We start from the raw sequence: 15,792 nt of genomic DNA, 5'->3' as shown, positions 1-15,792 counted from the left end.
TTAAATAATAGCTTTCCCAATAGGTTTAAAGTGATATCACAATGTACTTTTGATATAGTTTTCCCTGATGATTAGTGATATTAAGTACCTTTTCCACACTTTTTCATGAAGAAATATTTATTTAAGTCTTTAACCCATTTTTAAATCAGGTTGTTTTTTGACGTAGAGATGTGGGAGATTTATATATTTTGCAGACTTATTCTTTATCAGCTATATATTTTATAAATATATTCTTCTACCTCAGTTGTCACCTTTCATTTCATTGATTGTTAAAAGCAAAAGCTTTTTAGTTTGCTGTAATCCCACTTGTGCGTTTTTCATTTTGGTGGTTTGGGCTTTCATTGTTATATCCAAAAATATCATTCCCAGGACATATGCCATAAAGTTTCACCCTAAGTTTTCTTCTAGAAGTTTTTAGTTTCAAATTTTACATTTAGGTTTCTGATCCATCTTTAATTTAATTTTATGGTGTAAGATAAAATCTAGCTTTATTTTTTTGGACATAGATAACTAACCCAAGGCTTATGGTTTTTATTTAACATGAGGCATGTTTTCAGGTATAAATGTGTAGAAATTGATTGCACAAGGTGAGCTGTTTTGTTTATGGTCTATCTCCATATTATATCTCATTGCTTATAATAGCAATTCTCTATCAAGCTAAGCTCTCATAAATCCATCAAATCTAAGTTTTTATGATAAGTAACCTGTCTGAACCATGAATAAAATGATTATAATATTTATATTAGCTTTCTTCTGGTAAGTAGAGTTAGTGAGCTCATTAGGATGGCTGGTTACTACTCTACAAGATGATTAACTGGGGTAGTTGCTATTTCTGGGTCTCCCAAGCAGAGAAAAATTGTTTCATGATTGCAGTTGGTTCTTTGTTTACTTATAAGCTTCTTCTAGTGTAGAGAAAATATGTATGTCATGTGTAGTTTTATCTGCTAAATCATTGCCCAAACTAAGGGCTCCAGGCAATCCTGTATGTGCCCTGATATGTCCTATAAAGAATGGATCTTTTCTGTCCCAGATTAGACTTTGTATAATGGAAAACAAAGAGAAAACAGTAGAGGAAGGGGAAATCCTACCAGCATCTTCAAGGGATATATAGCATTAACTATATACTGACTATCAGAAAATAAATTAAATACAGAATCTTTAAACATCACAAAAGCTTGTAATACTGCATTAAGCTCTACCTTTTGAGCTGATTGTTTGGGTACTAAATATGTAAAAGTTTGATCAGGGATAACTACTGCTGCTGTTCCATTATTTGACCCATCAGTGAATATATTTGGAGCATTCATGATAGGTGTTTTTCTTGTCATTTTTGGAAAAACTACAGGATGCGAAGACCAAAAAGACAATAAAGGGTTAGATGGTAAGTTATTATCAAATGAAACATTAGATTTATACATGATTATTGCCTAAGTATTAAACTCATTAGCTAACTCATCAATTTGATCCATTGTATATGGAGTAATAATTTTATTGGGAGAAATTCCAAACACTCCCTTTGCTGCTTTTATTCCTTTGAGTATCAATTGTCCTACAGCCTCAGGATACCTAGTAAGAATAGTGTTAGGAGAATAAGATAAATGTATCCACAATAATGGAGCTTCTTGCCAAAATACTCCTAATAGGAATATTTTTTGTTGGTAGTACAATAAATAATAAAGGCAAGCTTATATCAATTCTATCCAAATGCATATTTTCCATATATGTTTCAATGATTTTTAATGCCTTTCTTGCTTCAGGCATTAACATTTGGGGTGAACTTGGATCTGATGGACCTTTTAGGATATCAAATAAAGGTCCCAACTCTCCTGTTGCTATACCTAGATAAGGCCTTATCCAATTTATGTCTCCTAATAACTTTTGAAAGTTGTTAAGTGATTTGAGTTGATCTACTCATATTTGAATTTTTGGTGGATGGACCATGGTTGAGGATAATAGAACTCCTAAATAATTAATTGGTAAATTTAATTGTACTTTATCTATTGCTATCTCTAGATTATAATTTTTTAATAAATTTTTAAGTGTGGCATAACATTCTAGCAATGTTTTTTTATCTTTGTGTGCCAATAATACATAGTCCATATAGTGAAATATTTGTTGTTCAGGATTTTGTTTTCTAAGTGGCTGGATTGCTTTGTTAACATAAATTTGACACATAGTTGGGCTGTTAGCTATCCCTTGAGGGAGTACTTTCCATTCATATCTCTGATCAGGACCTTCATGATTCAGCGCAAGGATAGTAAATGCAAAACATGGGCTATCCTCAGGATGAATTGGAATTGAAAAAAAAACAATCTTTAATATCTATAACTAAAACATACCAGGTTTTTGGCAAAGTAGACAATTGGGCAATCCCTGATTGAGCAGATCCCATAATAACCATCTCATTATTAATGGCTCTTAAATCTTGCAATAATCTCCATTTACCAGATTTCTTTTTTATGCCAAAATGGGAGTATTATGGGGAGATAAGGAAGGTTGTATATGTCCCTCCGCTAATCGTTGTTTGACCAGGTCATGGGCTGCTTGTATCTTTTCTTTAGTCAGGGGCCACTGAGGAACCCATACTGGTCTTTCTGATTTCCAAGTAATATTGTCTCAGTGACCCTTCCTGAAAACCCAATCCATATCTGTCTGTCCCTTGATCTATTTGTATTGGTGCTGCTATACCTTGTTCTTGTTCTCCTAATCTTTTTCCTTTCCTAAAACCTTGTCTAGCCATAATAGTGGGCGCATTTGGATTGATGTTATTTGTTAATGTCAAACCTCATTGATCTAGGATATCTCATCCCCATAAATTTATAGGAAGATAATCCAATACATATGGCTGTATAGTTCCTTCACATCCTTCAGGATCCTTCCAATGTAATATCATCTCACTTCTATGTGTATTAGTTGCCACTCCTAAGCTTCAAAGCATTTGAGTGGCTTGTTGTAATGGCCAATGTTTCGGCCATTCTTGAGGAGAGATGATGCTAAGGTCTGCAACTGTGTCCAGTAGCCCATTAAAATCATGTCCTTGAATATTTGGTTTTAGCATGGGGCGAGAATCTAAATTAAAGACAACATAGCACAATCTACACCTGTGGAGCCTAATCCCCTGGAAACTCTTTCTATAGTACAACTGGAAAATTTATAATGTAGGCTGGGTATTATTAATAACTGTGCTATTCTATCTCCTGGTGAAATTACTGATATACCGCTTGGAGAACTGGCTATAATTTTTATTTCACCTTCATAATTGGAATCAATTACCCCAGAACTTATCATAAGTCCTTTTAGAGTAGAAGAACTGCGTCCCAATAATAAGCCTACTGTTCCTTGGGGAAGAGGCCCTTTTACCTCCATGGGAATGATTTGAACTCCCATCTCTGGAGTTAGTACTGCTCTGGAGGAGGCACAGATGTCCAATCCTGCACCTCCTCTGGTTTGTCTAGTGAGGGATCTAATGTATAATGTGTCCTGGCACTACCCTGATGATGTTGCTGGGTTCCTCTAGTGCCCCGTATATTTGTGATCGTGGGCCCCAGAGCATTGGGCCCCCCTGTCCATTTTTTGGCAATGGAGCCCGATGCCTTTCTCCATGATATCGTGGGTAAACACCTGGTCCTTGTCCATTTTTCGATAACGGAGTACCCTCTATGGTGGTTTCAGAATGGCATTCATTAGCCCAATGTCTCCCTCTATGGCATTGTGGGAAAATACCTGGTATTCTACCCCTTTGATACCTAGTTTTGTTAAACCCTCCTTCTATGGGGCAATTCCTTTTAAAATGTCCTGTTTGTTCACAATTGTAACATGTTTTTGGCCTTGCATCTAAAGCCTGCTTTACTGCAGCTACCAAGACTTGCCCTTTTTCATTAATGTCTCTACATAATTTAATATATGTGTTTAAATCTTCATGTTTCCATGGTCTAATGGCCTCTTTGCACCATCGATTTGCTTGCTCAAAGGCTAGCTGTTTAATTAATGGCATTGCTTGTTCTGTATTCCCAAAAACTCTGGTAGCTGTTTGAATCAGTATATCTACAAATTCAGCGTAAGGTTCATTATCTCCTTGTATTACATTAGATAATTGACTTTGTAAATCTCCATGTCCTTGTAATGTCTTCCATGCCCTAACCGCATCTGCAGCAATTTGTGCGTATATGGCAGGATCATATGCAATTTGTTGCTGCTGACCCTCATAAGGTCCCTTTCCTAACAACGTATCTAGATTTTTCTGAGGATAACCAGCTGCTGCATTTCACCTAGCCATCTCCGTGCAAAATTCCTCATTGGCAACCTTCCATAACAGGTAATGTCCTCCATTTAGCACAGCTTTACACATACTAGTCCAATCTGCTGGCGTCATGTTCAATTTGGTAATGGATTTGACCATGCTTACAGTGAAGGGTGCTTGAGGACCACAGGTTGTTACAGCCTCTTTTAGCTGCTTCACTGCTTTGAAATCTAAAGCATGGTGAATTTGCTGCCCTCCTGCCATCTCAAATACTGGGCCTGCTAATCTTTGAGGTCCTGTCTCAGGATCCCATCTATCAACTACGGGGGTTGGGGGCCCCCCAGCATATGTTGTCTCCATAGGTGGAGCTGTTGGCTGGACACTTACATCCTCTGGTGATAGAAAGGTGTTAGTAGCAGCCTCCTGTTGTAACTTCTCCCATGATAGCCCTTCCTCCTCGAGACCTTTTTCCTTTGTCTGACTAACTGGAGAGACTTCCTCTTTTACTTGATGTAAGATGTCTTCTCCTAGACTAAGAAAACAAGATTGTACCAATGTCCATAATGGTAATGTGCCAACTGGCAGAGTTCCTGGGCTTTCCTTTGTATCTTTTATAAATCTTCACCATGATGGTTCCATTGTGATATATTTAACAACCCTTCTTTAATGAACCATGGGCTACACCTTTGTATCGTCTTAACCTATGCCCTAACTGTTCTTGATTTTACTGAGATGCCTCCTTCCTCTAGCACTTTACTTAACACCCTTTCGGTTTGGTTCTTACTAATTTTTAATTCCATATTTCCATGATGAAGATACCCCTCACTAAGATAATGCAAAAGAAAACCGAGACAAAATGAAACAAAAATGGAACAAAAATTCATTATATCATCCTTTCTATCCTCCTGAAATGTCCATCTGTCCTTTCTCCCTATCTGTTCCTCAGACACAAATAGTTTTTCCTCAGATGTGAGCGGTTTTTCTTCCGTCCCACCCATCTCCAGGGACTGGCAACTTAAAACAAAAGCGAAACAAAACAAAAGAAGAATCTTTAAATGGTTACCCATCCTGTTGCACTGCCCTCAGGAGCGAGCAGTTTACCTTATCACTTACCCTCAGTTGTTCCCCACACAGGCCACCAATTGCTGCAGTCTAGCTGGGCACAAATCATGAGCCACTCAAGCAGGAACAAACTTTATTTCCGAATTCCCCTGAACGCCACCCACGTGGTCCTTCCAGCGACCACACACCAACCGGAACTCCCCAACTGGAACTTCCTCCACCGGAACTCCACCAACCAATATGAACTCTTCAGGAATCCGAGTGAGAGCTCAACCGGAACTCAACGGGAACTCCAAGAGAACTCAAAAGTCATCATCTTAATGGCTTGCTGGCGTCACCTCTCAACTACTACTTCTGGCAAAATATCAGGGGCCATTCCGACTCAGCTGTGCCTCTCAACAAACAATTATACTAAAGAGAAAAAAAAATAAAGATTTTTAAAAAGTGGATATTTGTAATGACCATATTTGACAAATGAAATACAGAATAACAAATTAGGAAACTTAATAGAAAAGTGGGCAGACATAGCAAGCACAAGAGAAAAAGAGAAAAGAGAATGCCATTTCATTCATACTATTATTTTATGTAAAATGTAGAAAGCCATTAGGTATACTAGGGACATGCTAAAGAAACTACAATGAGATCCACTAACTAGAAGAGTAATAAAAACGTTAAAAAGCTGAAATTATCAATTCTTGGCAATATGTGTATCAAAAAACTTTTCTGTATTGCTGATGGGAATATAGACTGGTACAAACCTTTTGGAAAAGTGGCAGTATTTATTAAGGCTAAAATGCACATATTTTATAACCCATAATTTGTATTTACAGGTAAATGTAAAAATGATCAAAAATGTATATATATATATATATATATATATATATATATATATGCATACATGTGTGTTATTTTACACACACACACACACACACACATATATATATATATATATATATATATATATATATATATATATATATATATTTGTGTAACATAATACTACAGAGCAATAAAAAACCTGAAGTGCTATTATATGAAGTAATATGTCTAAATCTCAAAAAACCTATCCTAGAGTGAGAAAAACCCCAGATAAAAGAACATCCTGGTTTATTTCTAGTAAGTGAGGTTTATGGAAAAAAAAAAGAAATTTTGATGTTGACGTTAAAAGAGTATCTATCTTTGGAAGCCACATGAAAGCCACTGGGGGTGATGGAAATGTTTTATATTTGTATCTGATTGTTGTAACATAGTTATGTGAATATGCAAAAAAAATCATGCTCTATGCTTCAGACTTGTACATTTTATTCTTTATTTGCTATATCTTAAATAGAAGCAATAAGAGAACACTTTAGGGAAATGACTGACATTATAGGTGAATTGTTCCCAATATGTTAGATCAGCAATTCTCAAAATTTTGGATCTTATGTCCTCAAATCACCCTATTAAATTTCACTGAGACTTTAAAAGGCTTTGTGCATACTAACTTGTATTTACAAACACTACAGTCAAAATTAACTTGAGTAATTTTTAAATATTTATTCATTTATTTTAAAATAAGATCTATTACATGTCATCAAAAGGACATTGTTTTGAAAATTTGTTAAATTTTTCAACAAAAAATTGGTGAAAATAAAATTATTTCACATTCTTCTTTCTTTGCAAGTATTCACAAAATTATGACTCAGTGACAGCAGTTAGATTCTCTCATCTACTTGTGTATGCAGTCTGTTAAAATACATTGTGTTGTTTAAAGTTTATTAAGAAAATATGACATTATGCAAATATGTAGTTGAAGGGAGAGAAGCTGAGTTTATAACAAGTTTTTAGATATTGTGTATATTGTTCTTTATTACTGTATATACAATAAAAAAGAAATAGTTTGCCAAAGATTGGTTGCAATGTAGAGTTCAAAGCCATAACAAAGAATTTTTGATGCCCTGGTGCATTAAAATCCACTGGTCTATCTTGTACTTGTGTTCATTTTTACCCATGCATCATTTTGTAACTTCTAGTATTTGTTATTGGAAATACTGATTCTCCACATTGTACAAATCTTTCGAATGTTGACAGTTTATTATGCAATATTATCACTTGGCATGTGGGCTCTGAAAAGCTCCTTTGTGTATTAGCAAGAATGAAACAAAAAAGGAAATAATGCCTAAATATTACTACAGAAATTCTTTGGACATCATGGATATCACCAATGGTTTTTAGGCCCTCAGGGCTTTGTAGATAACACCTGAGCCAATGTTGCATTAGCTACTCTGGAAGTAAAATGAAAGAAACTTGAGTTCACTGATGATTAGTAAGCCAGAAAAGACATGATTTAACTGGTGCATTATATTTAATTGTACATCAAAGGGTTTTATATCTGGAGGTTGTCGTATTATTTATGTATTATGACATGGGTAATCTTAACAGACTATTTTTACTTGACAGAAAGAAGTTCTGAGATCTGTAAATAGCTGATGAAAATAATTCAAAATTTGAAACAGCATAAGCATTTTGAGTCATGCATGATCTTTCAAGGGAACATATAGAATTTATTCTTTATTTCCTCAGTAAATTGGATGGTACAACTTTTTAAAATATTATGTTTACTGATTGGTATACTTTTAAAATTATATAACTGCTGTTTTTACTTGTATATGATCAGAATAATTCTTTAATCACCAGTAAGTATGTATTTGTTCATAATACCTCTAGTTTTATTTGCTGAGTTATAAAAACTTTAATAAATAGGTACAAATTCCTCAATTATATAGATATTATAAATGCCAGTTGTAAAGGCAGTTTGCCCAAAGGGATTAGGCCACCTAGCAAGGAGAAGCCTTTCCTGAAGAAAGAAACAAAATTCTGTTTCCCTTATAAATAGATTTTCCTCCTAAATTACATCCTGAATTAAATCCCATCTCTCTGTGAGTTTCTAATTCTCTTGGGATTACAGGTAATATTCTGTGATGTTTTAACACTTGGGAAAAACTGTTTTACTGGTCCTCTAACATGTATTCTAATTGTATGCATCCTCTTTCCCTCAAGTGAAAAAACACTTTCATTCACTCTTGATTTATCTCCTGCTAAGATGTTCCAGTAAACACCTTTGATCCCTTAACTTTCTTGTTTGAATTGGGGACTTGTCTCTTTCCTGCCTCCTGTAAAGACTACTATCATAGCAGGTAGTTTAGTAGATTTTTATGGATATTTCACCGCTCAAATATTCTGTGAGCTTATATCTGACAGGAGGAATATCTACAATTTTCTAATTGTTAGTACCTAACACAGGGCCTAAGAAATGCAGACTCATTCACTTGGCCATTTAATGAATATTTGTTTATACATATTATGTGATTTTCACTATCTACATGTATTATCATCAGCTAGAAACACAAAGATTAATATAGATATCCAGTGTCTTTTAAAACAACACATTCTAGAAGTCAATAAACAAATATGGAAAACAAACTTACTCTAAGCATTTTATGATAATAGGATGACCAGGAAGAGAAATGATGAGTTCCTTTTTTACATGTTACTTGTGCTAATAACAATATTCACTTATTTGGAAAATGAAAAAAGTGAACAAAGGGAGCATGAATGAATAAATGAAGAACCTTTTAATCATTTTACTGATTAGAAGGCATTCGATTAGGAATGCTACACCATATACCAAATAGATCCTCCATTGTGACTCCTGGATTATCTACGCTTTCAGGTAAATAAGACTTGTGTGTCCATTGTATAGACTGTGGTGATATTGGATATCTTCAGAATTGGATGCACAGAGAAAAATATGTTCCTTAACATTATTTTACAAACTGAACTTCAGCTTCTAACACTATTAAGTTAAAAAAAAATTCCTGAAAAGCCATTTAATTTATTTTTAAAAGTTGTATATGAACAAATACCTTTATTTTATTTATCTGTTGATGTAGTGTTGAGGATTGAATCCAGTGCCTCACATGTGTTAAGCAAGTGCTCTGGCACTGAGCTACAGCCTCAGCACCTCATTTCTTGTATATTAGGAAGAGCTGCCAAAATAAATTAGACATTTAAGGACTCTTTCAAAGGTTAATATCTTCGATGGATGAATTAGAGGTAAGATGTTACAATTTCATACTAATTAATTGATTAATATTGGTGATGGAAATCCACATTTTACTCTCATCTTCTATGAGAGCAACTAGATTTACCACGATATATACATACATATCACCATTGTATCATTTAAGTTGTATTAATTAAAAAAAATGTTGATGGAAGAAAAAGTAGGGAAAGACATTGAGAAATGAATCCAGAAAGAGCTATGAATTTCCTCAATAGATTTTCAAGAAACTCATTCTTGGAGAGACAATGAGAATGTCTGACACACAGCTGAGTTTTCTCTTTGTTATATTTTATTCATTGTTATTCTATTTAATTTCAGTTGTCTTGAATCAACTTCCAATTTTTTGCCCCTGGAAGAACTTTATGACACAGTCTCGGATCTGTTTTGTCTTTACTCCGTAAACAATGGGGTTCAGCATTGGAGGAAGAAGGAGATAAAGATTAGCCACAATGATATGGAGAGAAGGAGGAATGGTGTGGCCCCCAAAACGGTGGGTAAAAAATGTGAATAATGCTGGCACATAGGTGATGATGATGGCAGATATATGTGCAGTGCATGTGCTGAAGGCTTTTTGCCGAGCAGCTGATGATGAGAGGCTAATCACTGCCTGGAGGATCATGGTGTAAGACACAGATATGCAACTAATGTCAAACACTCCAATCAGAAGAACAACAATAAGACCATAGATGACATTGACCTTGATGCTGGCACAGGATAGCTTTACCACAGACATGTGGTCACAATATGTGTGGGAAATGATATTGTCCTGGCAGAAAGGCAAATGCTTGACCAAGAATGGAAATGGAATCATCAACAGCATACCTCTCATGAAGGTGGCAAGCCCAGCTTTTGCAATGATAGGGTTAGTGAGTATGGTGGAATAACGCAATGGGTAGCAAATGGCCACATAGCAGTCCAGAGCCATGAGCATGAGCACTCCAGATTCCACACCTGTGAACCCGTGGACAAAGAACATCTGGACTAAGCAAGCGTTGAAGTTAATTTTCTTGAGATCAAACCAGAAGATGCAGAGTGCATTGGGTAGAGTGGTGGTGCAGGTGAGGAGGTCAGTGAGGGAAAGCATGGCCAGAAAGCAATACATGGGGCGGTGTAAGGCCTCCTCATGATGAATGAGGTACACAAGACCAAGGTTACCCACAAGGGACATAATGTACATTGTGAATAGTGGAAGAGAGATCCACACATGGACTCTTTCCAGACCAGGAATTCCATTAAGAATAAAAGATTGAGAGGCCACATATGAATTATTGGAATTGAACATAACTAATTCAGAAGAGGAACTTGATTTTTTGTAGAAGTCTCTGTCCTGAAGGAAAGAAATTAAGAAATAGAAATTTGATTTAGATCTTTGAAAATGCAAACTCAAAGCTGTAAGAAAGTTATATTAATAAATATTGCCAAAAATTTTGAATAGTAACTTTGAAATTACTTAATTTGTTGAATAATATTAAAATCCTGATATTATTCAAAAAGTTTTATAAACAGTCTGATAGTAATGTCAAGCCATACATAGAAAGTTGTAATTGCTTTTACAAAACAGAAGCAGAAACTGGGTAACAAATATAGGATAATGTTGACTGGCACACATTTATATTCAGGAGCAGAAATGATATTCATATATGATACCAACACTTGACAAAACATGTGTCTTATGATAGTAAGGGTACTCAGGTAAAGAATAATAGTGACATTTGTTTATTAAATTAATTTTTGTGGAAAACTTTAATGGAAAGATTTTTGTTATTTCAATCAAATAACACTTTATTTGCATTTTAATTTTTTCTATATCCATGTGTATCTTGATGACATTTACTTCATTCTTACAACCTCTGTTGTTCATCTATAATGAAAGAGTAATGGTGCTTACCTTAGAGAGTTCTGAAAAATATGCAGAAGTTTAGTTTATCTCAGGTTAGCATTCTGATGGATTGATCATAGGAATCCTTTGGAATGCGGTTGTAGTTGATATATGAATATTAAGTACAAGGATAATGCTATGGATATCAATCTAATTTATTTTCCCAAGTAAAAGAAAGAAACCTCCCTTTTGTGCTGGGTGTGGTGGCACATGCCTGTAATCCTAGAGACTCTGGAGGCCGAGGCAGAAACCTCAGCAACTTAGCAAGACCCTAAGTAACTCAGTTGGACTCTGTTTCAAAGTAAAAAATAAAAAGGGCTGGGTATATGGCTCAGTGGTTAAGGACTCTTGAATTCAAACCCCAGTATCAAAAAAAAAAAAAAAAAGAAAGAAAGAAAGAAAGAAAAGAAAAGCAAGAAAAGAAATCTCCTTTTGTCAAATACTTTGGGATCTCCCCATGAGATAATCTATTTCTTTTCAATCTCTTTCTTTTCAAAATACAATTTTTAAGAAACATATACTGTGGACTCTTCCTGTTTTCTGTCTATGGTGAAGATAGTTTTCAAATATCTAAATTTATGAGTAAGCCACGTCATAATTGTTGTGTCTTTCTAAGCGCATGCTGGATATTACCACTTTAAATTTCCACAAATATCTTAAATTTACCATGTCAAACATTAAACTCATCAATGCAAAATATACCCATGCCAAAAACAGACTTTATCCCTGAGGCTTTTTGGATAATTGTGTTATTATTCACCACATTATCATAACTGAACTATATACACTTTATGATCTCTGATATTCATCCACCTCATCTTAGTGTTATTTCTTTATAATCCAGTGTCCCAATTGGTACTCTATTCAGGTTACCTCAACATATCTATTTTCCTGGCTTTCCTGAGACAAGATGAATTTGTATTTTGTGTGTGTGTGTGGGGGGGAGGGAATACTGAGGATTGAACTCAATGGAGCTTTACCATTAATCTACATATCTGGTCCTTTTTAAAATTTTTATTTTAGAGTCTCACTAAGTTTCTGAGGCTGGCCTCGATCCTATGATCTTCTTACTTGAGCCTCTTGAGTAGCTAGGATTACAAGCTTATGTGCCAGCATGCCCAGCAACTTATATTTTAAGTTGTATTGGTATGTAATTATATACATAATAATGCAATTCATTGTGGCATATTTGGTCATGCACAGAACACAAATTGACCAGCAATATTTCTAATAGCCGCCCTTCATTTTTATCACCACTTTTTACTGTACTTTTTAAAGACCGTCTAATTTGTCTATCTCCTTGTTTTGCCTCTTCTGCTTTTCAAATCAGTTTGTGCTATTGCATAATTTTGAAGATATTTTATGTCATTGTTTAATAAACATCAACGTTTTCTCATTGCTTTAAGGATAGGGCTCAAATACCTTGGCATTTTATTCAAACCAGTAAAATTTAGATTTTATCTTTTCTATTTCATTTCTTCCCATTCTCTAGTCAAATGTATCCTGGTTTAGATGCTAGGTCATATGGCCAATGTATCACAAACTTTCATTCTTGAACTGAGCTGTACTACTTGCTGATTGCAAAATGCTACCTAGAATTTATATCTGGTATGCCTTGCACAATTTCTTTCATTTATTTGAAAATCTCTGTAACATGATTGGAAGGAAGGAAATAATGAAGAACTGAGTACAAATAAATGAAATAGGGACTAGAGAAACAAAAGACCAATAATCTAAGACTGCTTTAATTTAAAGGAAAAACAAAGTTGACAAGCATTTAGCTAAATGAGAAAGAGAACTCTAGGGTAAATAAAATCAGAAATGAAAGAAGGACATTATGACTGGCACTATAGAAATACAAAGGATTTGAAGATAATATTATGAATTACTAGCAAATTATATTCAACGGCACATTAAAATTGTCGTTCACTATGATCAAGTGGTATTCATCCCAGGAATAAAAAGGTATTTCAATGTACTAAGCCAATCAATAAATGCAATATATCATATTAACACAATGAAGGGCGAAATTCTATAATAATTTTAATAGATGTAGAAAAAGCATTTGATAAAATTTGACATCCCCTCTTCTACTTAACTTAGTGCTAGAGGACATAGATGGAGCAAATAGGCATCATGAAAAAGTAAAAGGAATCAAATTGGAAAGGAGAAGTGAAATTGGTCCTGTCTGGATATGCATATTTCTATATATTAGAAAACACTAAACACTCCACCAAAACCCACAATCAACAAATGCAGTAAAGTTGCAGAATATAAAACCAATATACATTAATCATCAGCATATTTGCATATGTATATATGAGCAGTGAACTATCTGATAAAGAAATATAGAAAACAATCTTATTTACAAGTGACCAAGCAGGGTGTGTGTATGTGTGTGTGTGTGTGTGTGTATTTGTGTGTATATAAACTTGACCAAGGAGGTGAAAGATCTGTACAAGAAAAAAATATGAAACACTGATGAAAGAAATCAGAGAATTTCTGTCTACAAATTAATGAAAACACAATTTTTGGTGTATTAAAATAATTAGTATTGTTAAGCAATCTACAAATTCAGCGCAATTCCTACAAAAATAGGAATAGCATCCTTCATAGAAATAGGAAAAGAGTCTCCCAAATCATAGAAAACCATAAAAGATTCTAAATAGTCAAAGAAATCCTGAGCAAAAGGAACAAAGCTGGAGTCATCACACTGCATGACTTCAAAATACACTAAATATAGTAACACGAACAGCAGGTACTGACAGAGAAAGGCACCCAAACCCATGGATCAGTGGGGGGCCCACAGAGGGCAGAAAGAAATCCACGTATTTAAAACTAAATAATACTTGGAAAAATATTGGTACATTTGGAAAAAGGGGCAAATAACATACAGTGGGGAAACACATGTCTTTTTAATAAAGAGTGTTGGGAAAACTGGATCCAAATGCAGAAGAAGGAAATTAGACCAGTTTCTCCCACCATATAGAAAAGATCAACCAAAAATGGATAGAGATTAAATGCTGTAGAATTAGCATGATCAGTCTTTTCTGAAGGCAAGAAGTCCATTACCTCATCCAGGTGGAAAGCAGGCAGTGGATGCCATCCTGCTGCATCTGCTGTTTCACATCTTGCACTGAGCAGCCATTTGACACAAAATGGATATAACACCCATGGTCGCCTCTGGCTGCTAAAACAGAAAGCAGGCTCCTTTGGATTATCGCCTGATTCCAGTTTCCAGAAAACTCCTTTTCACTTTCATGCTAGCTTCTCTAGTGATGGTCCAGATCTGCGTTTTGTATCTGAGGTGTAGTCACTAGGATACAGAATGAAATCTTATCAACATTTCAAAAATCACTTCCCCAGTCCCCTGGGTAGGAAAGTGAGAAATAAACTCTATTCAGAAAAAAAAAAAAGATCTCTAGATTCTTCAATACTCTTTTTTGTTCACTGAGGTCATTGTTCTGAAACATTTGTTCTGAAATGTCCAATCCAAGCATTTAGTGACAATTTGTGATATCGTTAAACCTGGATGTCTTTAGTGTATGAACTCTAAATTAAATTCAATGAATTCTACTTGTTAAATTTTTAAAAAATCCATTGAACATCCACTGTATGTGGCAGGGAATATATACTTGGGCACTTGGCAGAGGACTTTCTTCATCTCTACTCAGGAGTTTTTATGTTCACTGAATGCATATATACCAAATTTGCATTCCAACTCAAATATTTATCCTTATGTCAATGGATAAAATAACAACCATTCCATTTGATTATTTATATTTATATATTTAACATATTTACATGATTACTATTGAAGTTAATCTGTGAATTTAATTGCATTCTTATAATGAGTCTATCAATTCAATATTGTTAAAGCTCCTTTATCTGACAAAAGCAGTATACTGAATAGCCTGCTTAGAGATTCAGAATATGGAGCAAGAACTTCCCAATCTCTCCTAAGCCAAACCAAACCAGGTTCATTGTTTGAGATTCCCCTTCCTTCCTCTTTGATACCCCCACATTCTCTCCATTTTTTTCCACGATGATGATAACCTGGAGACCTGTATGGAACAATTTAGCTTTTTCCTCTCCCTGAGTTGACTGTAAGCTGTTTTAGTGTATTGTCCAAATTTGTTACCTACTTTGAATGAGGACAGTATTGGACTAAAAAGAATTCTCAATAAACTGGGGTTGTATTGACTGAGTGCAAGTTGTGTGACTGAATTGAGGAAAGGGAATGGTGGGGAAGAGTGGGCTACTGGTTTAGTGGGAAAAGTATTGTACCTATTTATCTTTTCCTGATTTAAAGCATCCTAGGATTGTTTCTAATCCTCTACATGACAGCATATATTTAAAAAAATAACTTCCATTGTGTATATATATCACAATTTCTTTTCCATACATCTATTGAAAGGCACCTAGGTTGGTTCCCCAGCTTAGCTATTGTGATTGTGCTGCTATAAACAATAAAAGTCTGCTTAATATTAATATGTATTTGTGTGT

The 15,792-nt window shown here is 34.8% G+C and overlaps 1 protein-coding gene across 1 annotated transcript; it reads right to left on the bottom strand.

The window, feature by feature from the left end:
• Window positions 1-9,735: 9,735 nt before the first annotated feature.
• LOC124109532 (olfactory receptor 52N5-like) lies at window positions 9,736-10,689 on the bottom strand. The gene has a single exon (XM_046468196.1). It carries the CDS (start codon window positions 10,687-10,689, stop codon window positions 9,736-9,738), a length of 954 nt encoding a protein of 317 aa, XP_046324152.1.
• Window positions 10,690-15,792: the final 5,103 nt, after the last annotated feature.

This window comes from Marmota monax, unplaced genomic scaffold (assembly GCF_021218885.2).
Source record: "Marmota monax isolate L192 unplaced genomic scaffold, Marmota_monax_Labrador192_F-V1.1 WCK01_AAM20220418_F8-fsc02004, whole genome shotgun sequence".
NCBI lineage: Eukaryota > Metazoa > Chordata > Mammalia > Rodentia > Sciuridae > Marmota > Marmota monax.
This window is presented reverse-complemented; position numbering and strand designations above follow the sequence as displayed.